This window comes from Colossoma macropomum, unplaced genomic scaffold, assembly GCF_904425465.1.
Source record: "Colossoma macropomum unplaced genomic scaffold, Colossoma_macropomum, whole genome shotgun sequence".
Classification (NCBI taxonomy): Eukaryota; Metazoa; Chordata; class Actinopteri; order Characiformes; family Serrasalmidae; genus Colossoma; species Colossoma macropomum.
Window position 1 is genome coordinate 32,243,860 of NW_023494791.1, and position 20,151 is coordinate 32,264,010.

At 38.3% G+C, this 20,151-nt stretch overlaps 1 protein-coding gene across 3 annotated transcripts in view; it reads right to left on the reverse strand.

Moving 5' to 3' along the window:
* The window catches only part of tenm3 (teneurin transmembrane protein 3), a 452,242-nt gene that overhangs the window by 216,752 nt on the left and 215,339 nt on the right, over window positions 1-20,151 (reverse strand). For all 3 annotated transcript variants that reach the window (XM_036574879.1, XM_036574878.1, XM_036574880.1), the window contains one exon: window positions 8,508-8,684. In XM_036574879.1, the coding sequence (XP_036430772.1) occupies window positions 8,508-8,684 (177 nt within the window). The remainder of the gene's footprint in view (window positions 1-8,507; window positions 8,685-20,151) is intronic.

Consider the following 20,151-nt stretch of genomic DNA (forward strand, 5'->3'; position numbering starts at 1 on the left):
GGTGTACTTCTCTGTGCTGAAGAAATGAGAACAAATGTTTAAGTGGCACATGCACATTCCTACACACTATTCCTCCCTCTTTCACCCTCTATTACTCACACACACACACTTTTTCTTGCTGCTTATTACGCAGACACACTCCCTCTGCCTCACACATGCACAAACATGCACACACACACACTTTTTAATGAGGATAGTTGAGCAGAACCCTGCACTCAACTTTAAATGACACACACCACTTTCAGCACCTAACAAAGGGGTCCTACTGTCCTCTACATCTGTGTGTACATATGCATGTTTGTGTGTGTGTAAAATCTGTACAGACACAAACATGATTTCTGGTGTACATTTCTGGTCCATGCAACAATGCTGTAACAGACAGCAAAAAACACACTCTCTCTGAAAACGTTCATTGCCGCCAAAAGAATCAATTATACATGCAGCAGTGTGCAGCTGGTTGAGCTCGGCAGCCTTCAGTCCCAACCTTCATCCACGTACGAGAAAAGTCATATTGGAAACCTCACATCTGCAGAAAACATTAGAAACCTTACACTCTGTAGCTGGACAATAAAGGCTACCTTACACTGGATGCATCACACAGTGGGTTTGTAAAGAGTTAGTTGATACAAAACATGATAATGTCACTAAATGATGCTGATGAGTTTTGATGTTCAAGGACTAAATTCAAGGCCTAGCTCCATGTGTGGTTCTGAAGTGGTGGCCAAGGCCTGCTGAAATCTGACTGGCCACCCCAGATGCCAGCCCAAAATTTCTGACGTCACTGGCTTCCACTTCACTGCGGAGCGGGTGTTTCCGCATTTGACAGGAGAGTTGTTTCACTGTCGACAGAACAACTGTTCAACCCTGCACTGGCACATTCATCAACGCCACCCACCCTGTCTCCTCCCTGTCCCCACCACTGCCTAGCTTGAAAGTTACACTTTTTGAAATTTTGCCACTGAATCAATTAGAGTGTAAAATGAACTTATTCCATGTGGTACAGATATGGAAGCAAACTAGCTAACTGGCCAACTGGCTTACTGCTGTTGTGTCCCACCGACCTGCACTTTTCTGACAAATGCTAAAAGCAGTTCAAACTGGGTTAAGGAAAACCGAAAGTGAGTGCGAAAGCTCATTAAAAAGTTGCAGCTCCTGAATGAGATGGTGAAACTCTCTGTGTTACTTGCACTTTTCTGAAACAGGATTTAGCGAATGTCAGCATTTACACTTTTTTATGAGGAGCTAAGTAATGTCTTTCCCACTTCATGAATGCATTTTGTCTGTTTTGTTAATCTTTTTTCATAGTGTGTGAACCTGTCAAACAACATTTTAAAATTCAGAAAATAGAACTGTAATATTTGTTGCGTGATATTCAAAAAAAATATTTCTTGATATTATGTATTCATATCTGACCCTGCTGACCCCTGAAAAGATGCAGTTCCCTCAGTGGATAAGGATCACCCGCAGAAAATCACCATGCTGAAAAGCACGCAGACATATTGTCTCCTTTCTTTTCTCACTAAAGACTGCTTCTAACTACTGTCCTTAAACAAAAGAGCCAGAGAGACCCCATATGTAGTTGTAACACAATGTGAAACACAACAAACTAAAATGACCTTCATACAGAGTAAACAACTACTAGATTAGAAATAAAACAAATTAATGACATAAAACTACATAGAATTAGAATATGATTTTTTATTGGCACCGTGGAAAATAATATTATAGTAATAACATTAATCAATAGTATCATATTTCACCTCAACCACCCCACCCACCACCTATCATCAAGAGAAAACAATTAGAAAGCCTCCTGATACTGCGTTCTACTCCGGAATATATCTTGGCCTTGAAAAAGAAAGTGTTGCAACTCCGCAAATGCAAATTAACGCAAATAAAAACAGAAAGCAGTGATTTATAAATGCATTTTTGACCTGTATTTAAATGAAAACAGTACAAAGAGAAGATATTTAATGCTGTACCTTATCAACTTCATTGTTTTTATGTACACATCTGCTCATTCTGAAGTTAAAGCCCGTAACATTCCCAAAAAAATGGGACAGGGGCAATTTAAGACTAGGAAACACTGTGACATGTTTAAACAACAACAACAACAACAAAAAATCCTAAACTGCTAATGCAATCATGTTTGGGCATAAAAGTTGCATCCAGCAAAATGCCTAGTTCTCAATGAGCAAGAGTGGATCAAGGCTTGCCACCTTGCCAAAAAAAGCAAATAATTCAACAGTTTAAGAACAACATTCTTCAATGAGTGACTGCAAAAATATTAAGCACCTCTACTGTACATAAACATGAAAACATTTAGGGAATCCAGAGAAATCTCTGTGCATAAAGGGCGAGACCAATGACCACAACTGAATGCCTTGGACCTTCAGTCCCTCAGGCACAACATTTAAAACCGGCTTGCTTCTGTGACTGATATCACCACATGGGCTACAGAATACTGTCAATAAACAATGTTCGTCACCACATCCACAAATGCAGGTAAAGACTGTACTATGCATGGAGGAAGCCATTTGTAATGGATGTCTCCAGATGTTCTTCAGGCCAAAGAAGAAAAGGACCATCCAGATTGTTACCGGCATAGTTCAAAAAGTTTAAAAGCCAGGGTTTGTCCTGGTACAGGATTGTATTAGTACTCACGGCATAGGTAATTTGCATGTCTGTGAAGGCACCATTAACACAAGATATATGCATATTTTAGAGCAAGATATGTTGCCTCTTCTAAGCTATCCATGCTCATTTTGACAAGACAACACCAAGTCACATTCTGCACATGTTGCAATAGCATTACTGAGTATTCAGAGAGAGTAGAGCGAGCTGCCTGCAGTCCAGACCTGTCTCTCTTTGAAGATGTGTGGCACATTATGAAGATCAAAAATGTCATTGCGTAAATATGTGTAAAAACTACTTCTTCAAGCTGTTTAAGCTGTAGCGCTCAGTCAGTACAGATGTCGTGGGTAAATGTTATTGGAAACGTGCTGTGTAAAATTGCTACTTCCATGCCCAGTATGTGTTTGTGGGCAGGGGTGTGGCCTGCAGGCCTTACTGGTGAATCCTCAGATTTTGCATTTGAGAACTAAACATTGAGCTGGACCTTCTTTTTGAGCCTGTGCTTGTGATGTCATTATGTACAGACATTAATATGGAAACGTGGTCCAAAAAATTAAACTCCAACTCAATGAATCTTCTTTGATTATTTTAGGCTTTACAGGGTGACTTACAGCAGTGTATGCACACTATATTTTAGCATTTTCTTTTAATTATTTGAAAATATTGCCTTGTATACTTGAAATAAACCCAATTTTGACTCAGAATTCAGTTTTATTTACAGCACTTTCTGCATTTGACATTGTCCCAACATGGCTTCCAGAAATGGTGAGTAAGAAGTCTAACACGAGTGAAAGGTTGCTTTACAAATTCAAGAAACATTTCATTTTACCTGTGTATATACACATATTGTGTGTATTTTCATTACAGTTTGTTAGCTGCATTGCATGGTTCAGTTTTCCTTTCCTCTCCTCATACTCCCGATTATTGCTAATGAACAGAAAAAAATTTAACTGCAACAAAGACAATTATACAACCTGAGAACTTTATTTTGGCCAAAAAATGAATGCACAGTTCACTGAATATAATTATAACATATTACAACATGCCAACATTTAAATGCTGAATTTTTTAAATACTATTATAAATTACAATGAGCCATAATTTAAATACATCAGTGCATTTTTATGCCCCTGAAAGTGCTAGAAAAATAAAGCTGAACTGTACCAAGAATGCAGGAATCGTCTCAGTGCTGGTGGTTTCAGAGTCTGTCTCTGATATTTTAACTTCAAAAAAATAATGAAACTGCACCAACAGTGTCTACCCACAGCCCACAGTCCACTCTAAACACTCTTGTGAGCTGACCAATGTCTCTCTCACTCTCTCTTTTTCTGTTTAGCCGAGTTAAATAGTTTAATATGGAGTCAGCAATCTGACCTGCACTTTACTTGCAGTCTATTAGAGCCACAACTCTCTTTCACTTTTCTGCTCTTCTCTCTTTTTCTATTCTTCTTTCTTCTGCCTTGCTGTCTTTGTTATATCTACCTCCTTCTCTTTCTTTCTTTCTTTCTTTCTTTCTCTTTTGTTTCTTACCCTCACATTGTTCTATCCTTCTCTGTTTCTTATGCTTTGCTCACTCTGTTTAATTCATTTTTGCCCTCTGATGGTCTCTGTCAATTTCTTTCTTTCTTTTTTTCTTTACTTCTTCTCAATTTCTCTCTTTCTCCTCTCTCTTCTTTCCCTTTCCTCTTCATTTGTGATCTCTCTTCTTTCTTTCCTCTCTCTCTCTCTCTTCTGTCTCCTCTCTCTCTTTCTCTCTTCTGTTTCTCACCGCCCTCCCCTCATCCCCCCGTCTCCGTGGCAATCACCCACGGCACCTCGGCTTGTCCGGGACGTCAACGATCGCTCAAAATAAGGAGCTGATGTAGTGCTTCCCGATCACTGATCAATAGCCAGACACACACACTCACACACACTCGTACACACACACATTTAATGAAGGTTAAGTGGAGTGTGAGTTGTGGAGGCTGCCGGTAAGTTTGGGGTTTGAATTCGGAGCAGTATTGCCCATAACTCCACACAGCTATTAAAGAAAAGGAAAAGCCACTTTAGATAAAAGCCTCTTCCATTACCAATACAGGGACACAGAACTGGTTTATATTAGAGTCTGCTCCAAGACACACGCGTGGTGTGGTTGGTTGGTTAATTTCAGTGTTAATTTTTGAGTAAAGAGAACTCTCACAAAAATGTGTCACACAAAAATGACTGCCCCTCTGACCAATATTCAACCATTCTGTCAAGAGCTCTGAAAGCTGAATGCAGCTCAAGGTTAAACAGAAAAAAGTCTCCCTGATTAAATTAAACAATATAGAAATCTCTTGAAAACAGATATTGAACATCTATTCATTTCAGTTTATAGAAATGACAATAATTTATAGCTGATTTGATATATCTTGTAAGACTCGCTAACATGAATTAAATACAGAGTTGTGTCTTGATGTGTGTGGGGTTGGTTGGCACATTGATTTTGGGGTTGGTATAGGGCTAGTGTTACAAACATTCATTTATGTTAAGTATTGCACACGTAATAAATAGATTACTGATTAACACTAGAATGCACTACTGTACTATATTACTATATGACTGTTTAAATTACATAAAACAAGTTGTTCTTTCCTCTGAGGTTTAGACCACTGATGACAACAAAATAACTATGCACACAAACTTGTTATATAATACAATTGTTTAAAAAGACTGGACATTTTATTTTTTTGAATATATTGTCATGTTTTAACATAGGCTAATAAAAGAAAAAAAAGTTTAAAATTGGTATAGTGGTCCCTTTTTATTATCTTTTACTACTGTTTCCATTATTGTTCTTCCATACAAGTCAATGTTAAGACTAATAAATCATTCCAAATCCGAACTCTGAAACATTTTCATCTGTTTAACTGATTAACATCGTTACTTGGTTGCCATTGAATATTTTATAGATATGTGGTTTGGTTCAAATTATAAGCTTAGACGATCATGATGACAAGTGTACAGTGTGAATTTTGTCATGAACGCATTAATTCCTGGAAATCATTTGAAAAATGTCTTTGGAAAGCTAAAATGTTCAGCTTTCTTTTGCTGTTATTGGTTTTTCTAATATATGGTATGCGTGGGATATAAGGCAGAGAATGAAACTAACCCCGCTCTCCCCTACTTCAATAAAATTCTGATGTATGTGTACTTTTCTAAGTATTTTCAAATGATATTTTTATACTTTATAGAGTGTATTCAGTTAGGAAATTAACCTTATTTTTACTCAGTTCCAATTGTAGTCACATTTAGTTTCTAACAGCTTTTTTTTGGCTTTGACTGAATTTTGTTTTGTTGGTTCAGCTCCTGGACAGCTTTACTGTTGCTCAAACCTTTCATTATTGGCTTGTAAGAGTTTAAGAGAAATCTTTCTTTTTATGCCTTTCAAATATATATTTAATCTTTTTGAGAACATGAGAACAATTTATATATATATATAATTGGTACCTGTAGTGAGACTAAAGACAAAGAGGCAAAACGCAAACACACCAACATGTGGTCAAACAAACTAAGATGCTCTCCTAAAGCAAAGGAAGTGAGGAATTTTACCCATTTAAAGCAGATGCAAGAGGTTATGAGTGTCCTTCAGCGAAAAGGCCAAATCCAATACATAAAGGCACTTACAAAGATGAACAGCTTGTAAAATCCAGTCCAGCACATTAAATCTGGAGAGGTCAGTGCTGTTTAACCAACAAATCCAATCCTAAAAGGTCCAGCATGGTGTTCATATCCTGAAATGCCACTTTTTGCACTTTGTTTAACCCTATCAAACCTATTGTATTTCCACAATCTATTCAGAGTGTTCGACTCCTTTAACTCAAAAAAATCTGATCATGTATATGCTGGTCAAAGTGCACTTGATGAGTATGTCGAATCAGAGCTTTCTGTATTTTCTATCACTACATAAAATAATGTCCATGCTGCTTTTATTCCTTTTTGTTTGTATATATATATATATATATATATATATATATATATATATATATATATACGCATACTGCAGTCCATTCATTTCTGTGCACAATTTGTTATCTCCCTTTCACCTTGTTCTACTACAGTGGTTATAATCCTCAAAATGACCACCACAGAGCAGGTATTATTTGGGTGGGGGATCATTCTCAGCATTGCAGTGACACTAACATGGTGGTGCCGTGTTAGTGTGTGTTGTGCTGGTACGAGTGGATCAAACACAGCAGTGCTGAAGCATTTTTCATACACCATGTCCACTCACTCTCCACTTTATTAGATACTCATATCTTGTTGGTCCACTTTGTAGATGTAAAGAAAGAAACAATAAATCATCTTTTGCTGCACAGTTTGTGTTAGTCACTCTTTACTCCTTCATCAGTGGTCACAGGATGCTGCCCACAGAATGCTGTTGCTGGATATTGTTGGTTGTTGGACTATTCTTAGTCCAGCGGTAGCACTGAGGTGTTTAAAAACTCACCAACATGCCACCACCACGTCCCTGCAGTGCTAAAAATGATTGAGCACCCAAACAGTATTAAGACTGAACGTCTAAGACTGAACTTTAGAGGTGTGGAAAAATATTGCTGAATGAAAGCTGTATTGAAGGTACACACTAAACACTGAAAAATGATTTTATATTTAGTTGTTGAGGCTTCAGTGGAATTTTCTGTTGTATATATATATATATATATATATATATATATATATATATATGTGTGTGTGTGTGTGTGTGTGTATAAATATATATACGTACATACATACAAGTATGTGTGTGTGTGTGGCGGGGGTGGGTGGGTAAGAGGAGCAGTGTTACCCTCTCAAACTCTGTCACACTTTGGGTTGAAGGTTATTATACACACACGCACACGCGTACATGATGCTGATGCAGATTGACTGGAGGCACTGAAGCTTTCAGACCAGCCAGGCAGCAGCATGACACACAACATGGAGAGAGAGAGAGAAAGAGAGAGAGAGGGAGGGAGGGAGGGAGGGTGAAATAGAGAAAGGGAGTGTGTGTGTGTGGAGCAGAGATAAATATACAGGTAAGCATCAGTGTATATGAATTTGAAAAGACAAAGAATGAGAGAAGGACAGAGAGAAAGAAAGAGCTGGAAAGAGTAGCAAAGAAGTCTTTTTTAAAGATAAGAATATAGAGCCATACTGGCATAATTTAATCAGGATTTGGCCCAGGATGTAATATGCATGAACACAACACACCTATATACACTAATGTTGGTGTATGTGATGCTCCACTACAGTAAATCTCTTACACAGACACATTGCCTGCCTTTCTGTGAAACCTCCATTCATTCTAACACTAAACCGCACACTCCCATCCAGATCAGCTTTTAACAGCAGTGAGAAACAAGAATTAAAATCCGGAAAAAAGGAGAAAAGTTTCTGCACAGAAAAAAAAGAAAAAGATAGAGGGACGTTTCTGCACTAAATCCCTTTTAAAACGTCCACAGTCTCCACAGGAGCTCCTGGATGCTGATTGGACGTGACATTGCTCCAATAAAACTTTCCACACAGCCTGTGTGTAGTTCACTATAACACACTCAACAATTTACACACAGAGGGAGGGAGAGAGAGAGAGAGAGAGAGAGAGAGAAGTAAAAGGGAGACACAGAGTGAGAAACAGAGAGGAAAAGAGAAAAAAAGAAAAAAGAGAGGGAAAACTAGCAGAAGGAGAGAAGAAGAGACAGAAAGACTGAAAGCGAGTGATTAAAAGAAATGTAAACAAAAAAGAAAAAGAATGATTGGGAGTGGTAGAGACCGGAACAAAGTAGAGGGTGAGAGAAACAGAGAGAGAGAGAGAGAGAGACAAAGAGAGAGAGATGAAAATAGAGAGAGAGAGAGAGCGGGTGGCCTTGTTGGCTTACCCTCAGTGGTGGCGCTGTGTGCTACAGCTCTATAGAGTGTGAACTCCTCCTGTGAGTGTGCGGCCTGCAGGGCGGCGCTGCTGAGCTCGGCGCACAGGGGGTCATGGAGGCTGGGGGATGGAGGCTGCGAATGGCTATGTTCTGATGGACTGGAGAGAGAGGATGGCATGGGAGAACCTACAGAGAACACAAAGCAACACAAACAAATGGAACAAAAAATCAACAAAAAACAAAACAAAAAAAAACGCCCAACAGTGGCAATGAGAGACTACAGAAAAGAGCACAAAACTGAATAGAGGAAAGAAAGTCTGAGAATGAAATTAGAAGTGAAGGCAACATGCAGTGTAGCATTCAGAAAGCTATAAATTAAGAAGCACAAAAATGTGCAGATGATTGAAAAAAATACTAAAAACGCTGAATAATGAAAATGCAAAATAGTGAAAATGTTGGTATGACATCAAGCAGTGTCACTGACCAGGCTTCCACTGAATAGGATTAGTCAAGCCATGCTCCACCATGACTCTAAATTCAAACTTGTTTTGCCTTGTCTGCAACAGTAGCTACATTTATGGGCAAAGCGTGGATAGATCAATTGTTGCTGTACTTTGATGTATACACAACTGTGGGGATAGTACATTACCCCTCAGTCAGATTATGGCTTTGCATGTCAGGGGAGACAAATTTCACCATGTACTGTCATGTTCTGAATTCATTTTGTGCTTACATTAAATATTCTCATCAAGAGAGGAAACAAGTTGCAAGCAAAGGGAAAAGAATGAACCCTTAACATGTATACATACACACACACACACACACACATACCAGAAGGTCCAACTTCTGCCTGGTGACCCATTTGAACCAGCACTACACTTAGAGTCTCCAAACCTGCTCATGTTGGTAAGCACAATATTTTTGATTTCATGTTTGTGGTCAAACTTTCCCGTCCGTGCAGTAACAGCAGATGGAATTTTCCCCTGGAGCACTAAGCTTTTCTATTTTACACCCTTCCTCATAAAATCATTCCACAATCTTTTCAGCCCTCATGGTTTTTTCGACAGCTGCTAGTCGTCTGAACAAGTGAGCATTCGATCGCATTCAGGTACACACTGCGTTTCACACTGATACCAACTACCTAAAACACCCCCCCACACACACAACAGCTTGAGAATCACTGTCAATCATGACATGCTAAACCATACTACTGTGATTGGAATCACTTACACAATAATAATAAGATAGATAGATAGATTAAAGAGAGAGAGAGAGAGAGAGAGAGAGAAAGAAAGAGAGACATAGCGAGTGTATGGGTGAGTGAATGTGGACAAAAACAAAACAAATGAGTTCCTTTTAATTACTGAAGGTTTTATTTCCACAGTGCTGCTGATGTGGAAGGGCTGTGTCTGAGACTGAAGTACAATTAGCCTAAGGCCCACAAGGAACACACACACCACCAAATCACTGCTCCATTAGCCCGCTCCCCAGCGGCAGGGACCTGCAAGAGTGTATGTATAAGAGAGAACGAGAGCTTTCAGACCAGTTAGTGAAAATGACTTTACTAGGTCATCCAGAATATAAAATGTTACATAAAGCTTTTCCACAGTTTTGCTGAATCGCAAAACAATGCTCTCCATGTTCCACCCACAGAGAAGTTCTTTCATAGCAAGTGTTGATAGGTTGAACATGCTTTACAGAACAAATATCTCATTTAAAATAATGAGAGACTGTCGCACACAACTCAGTGTCTGTCAAAATAATTTAGAGCACATTATACACTTCAAATCATGTTTTGTATGTGTGTAAAGGATCACACTTTTCATGTAATCTAGCTTACGCAATATGATCAGTGCATACAGTGCGCAAACGTTAACATCTCCAGTCAAATTACATTTTTATTGTTTTTTTATGTGAAAATAAGTTACTACAACCTCTACAGTGACCCCACCTCTGCACATTTTAATGCACAATTACTGTTTATTTGCTGAATTTAACATATTGGGAAAAAAAAAATTGTGGCCTGTGCAAATGTTGAGGCACTTATGTTCATGCATATATGTGTGTACATATATATAATATATATATATATATTATATATATATATATATATATATATATATATATATATATCAATACACATATATGTCTACAAAAAACAGATGTGTGCTGAGAGGTCAAGAGAGCAGCACAGTTTGGTGATTTTCCTCTTCAAATATGTACTAAACCTTGTAACTAACCACTGGAATGGGTGTATTTGTGCAGGGAAATCACCAAACCACACTGGGCTAAATCCACTGCCTGACAAGATTTCTTATTTTGAGTTTTGTTTCAAAATAGGTGTGACCAACGAAAAATTAGAAAATTGGCAGACACCAACTGGACAGTGAGATTGCATTTCAGCAAGAAATGCTGACAGGTTCTTTGGATTTTCAGTGCTGCTATATGAAGGCCTACCCTGTCAGAGGTCAACACAGCTAAAGTAGTTTTGCTAATAAACAACTTTTTTTTTGGTAAAGAAATCTGCAATGTAAACTTCCTAATTTTACCAATTTCTACAGAAATAAATTTGATGAATGTAATTTTGCTGACATTCTGCTGTTGAAATGCTAGTCTGATCACCTCGCAGACCTTACTGAGATCTCCAGGGTTTTATATTTAAATGCCACATAAAGCTTTTCTCTTGTTCAGGTCCTTTTATGGAAATGAATTCAAAGAGTGTTAAAGAGGCTCTCTCTACTCTGCCCACAGGTGTGTGTATGTGTGTGTGAGAGCGAGTCAGTAAATACCTGTGAGCCCAGGGAGAGAGGGAGAAATTAAATGTGTGTGTAACTAATCTAAAATGTAGCAGGCTGTGTGTAATCTTACTGTTGCCACTGCTTTTTTTTTCAAACTCATTTCCTCTTACTTTCTCTCTCTCCTTTCTCTCCTCTTTTTTTTCATTTCATCTCTTTTTCCTCTTACTCTTATTGTTTCCTTTTTCTATCTCTCTCTCATCGCTATTCCTGCCTCGTTCCAAGGAAATTTGTTGCCTGCCAGCTTGCTCTATCAGCACTCTCCACCAATCAACACACACACACACACACACACACACGAACAATATGCTGAGGTATGAAATCAAACACACTCAAGCAAACATTATATTGCTACATTTTGTAATTACACACTAATAACCACTGGATATGGATAAAACCCAGATTACTTTGACCAACATAATTGACTTTAGCATTACATGAACACCTTGGCTATAACCTAAACAGATGCTTATTTACACTTTAGGACCCTACTGTGATGTGTCTGAATCACACAATGAAACTCAGCCAAACAGCAGCTAACAGGTTTACTGCCTGCTGCAAAATCCTGATTGTACAATGATGGACCAGGAATGAAATGTGTAGCCTAGTCAAGTTTTTCTGCACTTTCTAAAACATTTTTCAAAAGTCTTTAGCTATGAATGAGAAGCCAACTTCAGCCTCGCCCAAGCAACTAAATTGGTTTGTTTATGTGACTGGTGAGTACTGACGCAGATGTGTCCAAACTCATTTACTGATTTATGTGTATTTTCTCCCCTCTATAGTGTAATACTAATGATAAAGTGGGGATTCATTTCAGTCACAGCCCTTAATTCATCAAAACATTCACAGAAACTCATCTGGAGCAGTGATTGGTCAGGATGCTCACAGCACACAGTAAAAAACACTGATTGATAGTAGGTTGCCTATCATACCCTTCTGTGATATCAGTATTAAAAAGTCTGATATCATGACAACAATTAACAAATGAAACACAGGGCAGCTCTAATACATACTGAGAGAAGCCAATATACTGAGTTACCTCATCACACATACGCACACACATACACACACACACAAAACCACAAACACACAAACAAGAGTCTGAATGATCAGGTTGTTATTTCTCATCACTCGACTAAAGCAAACACTGCTGAATTTGTCAGCTATCAATTTTTCTCATTGTCTGATTTCACAACAGAATTCTTCTGAGTCTAACAATGGGTCAGAACTAATCATCATCTTTCTGTTCTCCTGTGGGTTGTCAGTGTGTGTGTGTGTGTGTGTGTGCATGTGTGTATGTGTGTGTGTGAGAGAGAGAGAGAGAGAGAGAGAGAGAGAAACACACATACACCTTACAAAGGTTTCCACAGCTATGTCTGCTTCAATATACAGAATTTATGCTGTTATAAACTAATTCCAAGTGGTCTGATGTTAAAAGGTTTATTGTAGAGAAACTTTGAGAGTGTTAAATCTGGAAAAAATAAATCTTTGGGGGCTGTTTTGCCTCACAACACCCTGCAGATACCTCTCCACCATGAATGGATTAAAAAAAAAAAAAAGGTTTTAGGCCAGAACCCTGTCTACAAACTATCCTAAAACAATATCTCAGGGATTAAGCCACATATTCATAGCCATTTAATGTAGTAACTTTCTGTGAGCTAGCTTTTACAATTCTGACTTGTCAAACTACTCGGAATGACTTTGTTTACATCTTATCCATTCAATTATTGCGAAAAGCTTGAAAAACTGCGGAACTTCCTTATAATACCATTTGCCCAATCGCTGAAGGACGCATTCCATCTCCTCTCAAAAATAACAATGAGTGAATAAATCACATACACACCCTCATCAGCTGCTCTATCTGAGACAAAATGCTCCAGTGAGATAGCTAATAAGACACTCTTAAACTACAGAGGAAGAAAATGTATCAGACAAGCTCACCATCTAACTGGAGTTTTAATAACACAGTGAAGAGTGTACTTGATATCGAAGGATAACAAAGCACTGATGATGGGCTTGAGAGAAATGAAAGATGTAGAGAGAAGTAATGAACTCCATTCATATCTGAGCATAAGAGAGACTGAGAGAGAGAGAGAGAGAGAGAGAGAGAGAGAGAGAGAGAGCAAGCTAGAGAGTAAAGGAGAAGAGAGGGATCGAAACTGATAGCTCTGATATTCCTTAATGTTCTCAATGTTTATTCCTGATGTTTTAATGATGCTTTAGCAATACTGTATCTAAATACAGTCACAGCAATAAAGCTGACAGAACTGAACTGAACTAAACTGAGACAGAGTGAGAAAGAAAAAGGAGAACGGCAGAGAGAACGAGAGAGAGAGAGAGAAAAATGTCAAAATGTTCTTAATCTTGACTCTAAACTTTAATGATGCTTTGGCAATACCATCCAAATATGGTCATTGCCAGAAAGCTTACTTAACTGAATGGAGAAAGAAAAGAGAACGATGCAGAGAGAGTGAGAGAAAGAGAGAACAGGTGGAAGGAGGAGTTATGTGTTCAGGGAGAGGGTGAGTGATATGGAGTCTGTGTAATTAGTCTTGCATATTTCTCTTAAACCAAACGTTATCTGATCAGATTTCATTGTTCTAGCTTTGGCTGTAACTCATTGTGTTACGACTGCAGAAATATAACCTCTCAGGAGCACACACACACACATCCACACCCACACACACCCACACACATACACACACACACACACACATCCACACCCACACACACACACACTCTCTCACACACAGTGGGCTGAATACCTAAGAGTCAGAGTGTGCTTATATCTCTCAGAGCAGAACAAGGCCTGCAGTGTCTCTCTCTCTCTTTCTCTCTGTCTGTCTCCCCCTCTCATCCTCCCTCCTCTCTCTCTCTCTCTCTCTCTGTCTCTCTCCCTTGCCCTACAGGCCATGTGTGAAATGAAGCAGAAGCAGTCTCTCAGTGGAGAAGGACAGAGAGAGAAAATGAAAGAGAAAAAGAGAGATAAATGGATAACTATATCTTTACACCTGGGAACCGTGTGTGAGGGAGGGAGAGAGAGAAGAGAGGGATAGAAAGACAGTACAGGACATATACCCAATCAAATTATATCCAACAAAACTTGATCACATATTGCACAGAAACTACAAAACAAAACACACACACCACAACTCAATGCTATTCAGCCCTCAGGCGAGAATTATTATTACAAACAAGTTCTTACTTTCAATTGTAATATTTCTGTATTTCTTTCTTCCGCCTATTCTTGTTTACATTATCATTTGCACTGTCAAAAATGTAACTGGTAACATTCATGTCAATAAAGACAAGAGGAGAAAAAAGAGAGAGAGAGAAACAGAGAGAGGTGTGCAGAATGATTAATACTGATCTAGACTTCTGGTAGTTGAATCACTCACAGCAGCTGTGTCTACACACACAGCTAAGACACACTAACATACTCTGTGCTCGGTATCTCAGCTGGAAATCTGTGGGATCAGATACACACTCTCCACTCAACAGGATACATCACTGTCTGGACAGAGGTGTGTGTTTTCCCCACACTAAAGTCATGAGGGTGCTGACAGATGACTTCCTGTGTGTGTGTGAGTGTCTGTGTAGCTACAAGCGCACCTGGGGGGGCCTAGGCCCTCTCGCCAGATTTCTGAGTGCTCAAAAAATGTAACTAATATATTGTGTGTTATAGTCAACAGGCAGTTAAAAGTGAGGTTGGCAATCATGTGTTTAAAAGACTGTTTTCTTTCTTCGGTTATGACAATAAGGATAAGGTGTTCATTTTCTCAAGATTTAGCTGCAGTGAAAGTGGGCTAGCTGGTGGTTGTCAAGATCATGATCAAGATCACGATCAAGATCATAATGACCTTACTATGTGGGACATAACGCTTAATAGATGGCTCCCCGAACCTGTAACCAACCACATAAAAATTAAATTCTGGCTATGTCACTGGTCTGTGTGTGGATGTGCATATGTGGAAAGGGACAGGAAAACACATTATGGCTGTTGTAGACCTCTGAAGTCATGCATTATTTTGTAGTTGACCTCATAATTCAGAGGATCCAGTGATATCTGGAGAAAAAATATATGCAGAACAAAACATCAACTTTGGAACATTTTGTTTACCACAGGATGATCATTTTTTTGAAAAGATTATTTATTTATCCCAGAGAAGAAAACTTCTTAGACCCAGAATTTCTAATATGGGCATGATAATGACATGACTTTGGTGGCCTACATGGCCTTTCACTCTTAGGTAAATATATATTTATGTTGTCATAAGAATCCTTGTATCTCTGAATGGTAACTTTCCAGGAGAAGTAAAAATATTGTGTGTTGTATGTTAATGAAACAACTTCATTCCAAATAATGCTATACCATTTTTATTCATCCATAAAACTATTATCATTAATAATAGTTACAACTGGCAACATAATTTGTTAACACATTATGGTTGCCATGCAACAAGTTTTTAATAACTTGATGTATGTTGTGTATACTGAGTATTTACAATGACTTGGAATGTGGCTCATTTGTATTAATTCTAGAACCAGAACTGTACTTTTTATAAAATATTGCTGCTTTTAAAAGAAAACATCCTTTTTTGTTTGTGTACAATGATAGTAAGGCATTCATTGATTGATTCATTCATTCATTCTTGCATTTATTCATTCATTAAAATGTTCATGAAAATACCTGTGAAGAGCATAACTGGACTGAATAACACATTTATAGATTTTCAAGATGGATAAATTAAACAGTGAGAGAGGTGTGTATAATTTATCAGAACTGCTGTTAATAATTAGGGGGTTTTAAATATCTAACTGAGTATTGAATGCTGGGAGAAGAGCCTTGAGGGGTGTGTTTGTGTGTGTGTGACTGATCAATACACACACCATATACGAGCAAAGCGCAGTATGAACTTCATCACCAAAATAATAAAAGCCTACAAAAACTGCAATACTGGGTGATAAAACAGTTTTTCTCTCTTTCTCTCGCGCTCTCTCTCTCTCTCTCTCAATATATATATATATATACATATATATATATATACCCTGTGTTTCTCTCTTCCGAACTTTCTCTCTCTTTCTCTCTCCCTCTTTTCCAATTATAGCTTTTAGAAGCATATAAATTTTTCTCCTTGCTGTTGCCTTTTCACTCTGCACTCACCCTTTATGCATATATATATATATATATATACATATATCTCATAATAATACACATACAAACACCTGCACACATGCACATAACAATTAAAATGATATTAAAATGTATATATACTTGTTAATAGATATTGTTAACACTGTACAGGCTTACATACACTCTCTATTAATGCTAGTTCTGTCTGCAGCATGTCTGCACCTGAATGCGAAACAGGTAAATGGCACAGGTAAGTACAAATGAAATTATAAAATATGTATTTAACAACAGAAGGGGAATAAAAGTGTCAAATTACAGCATTCATTCGGCATACTAATTGTATTTGGATTTGTTAGACATAGGAGCCACCAAGCACGCTGCAGATTCTGAAAGAAGAAGTGCGTTACAGTTAGTGTATGTTATACTGACTAATGGTCCAGATGTATGCTTGCAAATCTTTAGTTCGATTGAGTGTCTGTGTTGCGAGAGAATGACTGATATTACATTCTTCGCTCACTTCCGTTGGCCCCATCAGCACAAGTGTGTAGTGAATCATTGTAAATCGAATCCTGCTCTGCTTTGAGCAGGAAAAGTACGGCTCTTCTCCACATCATAATGATGGAATTATAGATCAGTTCCCTCCCTCGATCACTCGGGTTCATCCAAAACTCAGTTAGAGCAAATCCGTCTTCATTTGGCCTGTGTGTGACACTGATGTGTTGGCTGTACGCTCAGGGCATTTGTTTGGGGCTGGAGAATGTGAGTGTGTGTGTCTGCGTGCGTGTGTGCGTGTGCATGCAAGATCGATCAGGGTGTTTGGACGCGTCCTGAAAGGTGGTGAGATAACAGCACTGAATCATTATCACACAGCTAGAGTGTGTAACGAGAGGAAAGAAGAGAATGACATCACAGTGCTTTACTGATACTGAAAAAATGAACAAAATACTTCTCATACATCACACCTCCAACCATTCATAGTCAGTTTCTGACCACAAGACAACAGCTGACCAGATATTATTTGGGTGGTGGGCCATTCTCAGCAGTGACACCAGTAGTGTGTGGTGCCGGTACAAGTGTATCTGACATAGCCATGTTTCTGGGTTTTAAACACTCAGTGACTGAGTTAAGAGTGATCCACCAAAAGCGGCTCTGTGGTCAGAAACTGACCACTGATAAAGGATTAGAGGATGGATGACACAAACTGTGAGTCAAAATATGATCTACAGTCTCTAACCAGCAAGGGAGGGGCTTCTGATAAAGTGGGAGGGGATGTATCTCTTCCCCTCTGTGTGTTTCTATATCTCTCTTTGTCTCTTTCTCTCTGTCTCTGTGTCTCTCTCTGTCGCAGTCTTTCTCTCTCTCTCTCCCTCTCTCTGTTTCTCTCTCTCTCTCTCTCTCTCTTTCTCCCCCCAGTTCTTTAACACTGTAACCCAACAACAGAAGAACACAGTGAGGGAAGAAGCGTCAAACAGAAGTACCAATTACACCACCGATCACATACACACAGAGTGTGAAAATGAAACAAACACTCAAACAAGATTCATGTACATGGGTGCACACACACACACACACACACACACACAGTGGTATCAGTGCATTCAAGTCTAATTGGAGTCTGTTGTTTACAGAAGCTGTGGAATGTTCATTAAACTATAGAAATGCATTGCAGCAGGAGAACACACAAACACACGCATACACACACACACAAATGCATACACACACACACACACACAAAAATATACACACTCGGCATATTCACACATACTAGGGATACAGCGATCATTAATTTTTTACAGCTGATTCCAAATTCCAATGGCCAACCTTTCGCCCGATTTTAATAGCCAAAGTTTGTGCAGTGTGAGCTGAAACACACAAACATATTTCCAGTACACTCTATTAGCTAAAGTCACAATATAAACATTATTTACTCTTTAACCAGCAAATATTTAAATGAAAAAAAAAAAAAACAATAATAAATAAAAAATGTGCTGCTTTTTTAAATAACATGACCCAATTCAAGCACTACATCCAAAGTAAGAAGCAACTGGCTTTTTAGCACAATGAGTCATGCACAATTATGCTATGACATTTTGATATAGGTGTAGCAGCAGAGTTCAAATACAGTGCGAGTGCACTCACCTGCCTCACCTTATTTACATCATAAAACTGCAACACAGATCAGCCAAAACAAAAATAATACACTGGCTGGTTGATGAATGTGTGTTTGGAGCAAAATCACCCAAAAATATAGTACATATACACACACACACACATGAACACACAAACATATTCATGACCACCAGCGGCTCACACAAACAACCACAAAGCAAAGACATAAACACAGTCTTATTCTAAAACACACACACACACACACACACACACACACACATATACCCACACATAGCAGGGGTCACACTCACACACAAAGTGGCTGGAGCAGAATAGAGCAGCAAAAACAAAAAAACAAAAGCATTACGCTGCACACCTTTCATATGCTGATGTTATAAACATTTCACATACACACACACGGACACAGTTGGACTGATGGCATAATGAGCTGGAAAATCTGGGTCGGAATGCACTTTTTTGTGGAATTCCTACTGTGTCAGAATTCCAGACTAAACCAAATCACTTCAGTATGAATCCGAGTTTTCAGAGGAGCTGAAAGAGCAGCAGGAGAGCAGATAGTGGATGATGGTCCCGCATTTAATAAACGAAGATTATTTTGTACACTGTTCTTTTAGAAGGCTGTAAAGCAACATTCTAAGATATTCTAAGATTTTGGGGTCTAAGATAGGCTCTTCATAGCCAGTGTTTATAATGAAGATACACACACTGCTGCTGATATTCAGACAGTGGAGCTTCGTGACTTCCATAACTGTTAAATCTCTCTGGGTACCACTCATCATTTTGCTGTAAGTGCTTTAAACGAAATCCAGAACCAAAACAGAAAAAGGTGACATGTGGCTTGAAATTTACACCAAAAAGGCAGTGAATTTAAAGCAGGGGTGGTGAGCCAAAGACCAGAGACTAGCACAGTTTGATGAATTCGTTACTGTAGTTCAACAAGTAAACTTACTTGGGTTTTCCATCCACAAATCTTTTGTAAATTTTGAAAATGTGCAAAAAGATTCAATGTAAAAGCCCAAAATCTGAAACCACCCAAATATCGCAAAAAAAGTTTTTACACTAGGATGAGGTGGAAAAGTAAGAATAGTCGAAATGTGAAAAAACGTAAAGGGTTTTTTGAATAAACCATGACGTATCAAGCCGTAAGTGAGAAATGACTGTCCATACAGATGGTCCAATCATGGCGTACATCTTTTCGGACGTTGCTTTCAATATTCTGAAATGCCTAATCCAAAGCTCAATTGAAAAATGGCTCTGCCCAATGTGCTCCAAGAATTGTTTGGTGCATTTGCATTCATGACTGAATTTGCATTTTTTTCTGCCAAAATTTTGTAAATGCGCATAACATTTGCAAAACGTTTGAATGGAAACCTGGGTTTAGTAATTAACTGATAAATCGAATGAGGCGTGCTTGAGCAGCCAATCAACAAACTGTTAAATACTTTTACTAAAGTCTTTACAATAAACAGAAAAATGCTAATAATCTGTTACTTCAGATAAAGTTATTAGCATAGTAACACAATATATTATCTGTATTATTTGTAGTTGTATTCTATTACATTTATTAGAGCAGAGTGTAAAACGAGCTCAAGCT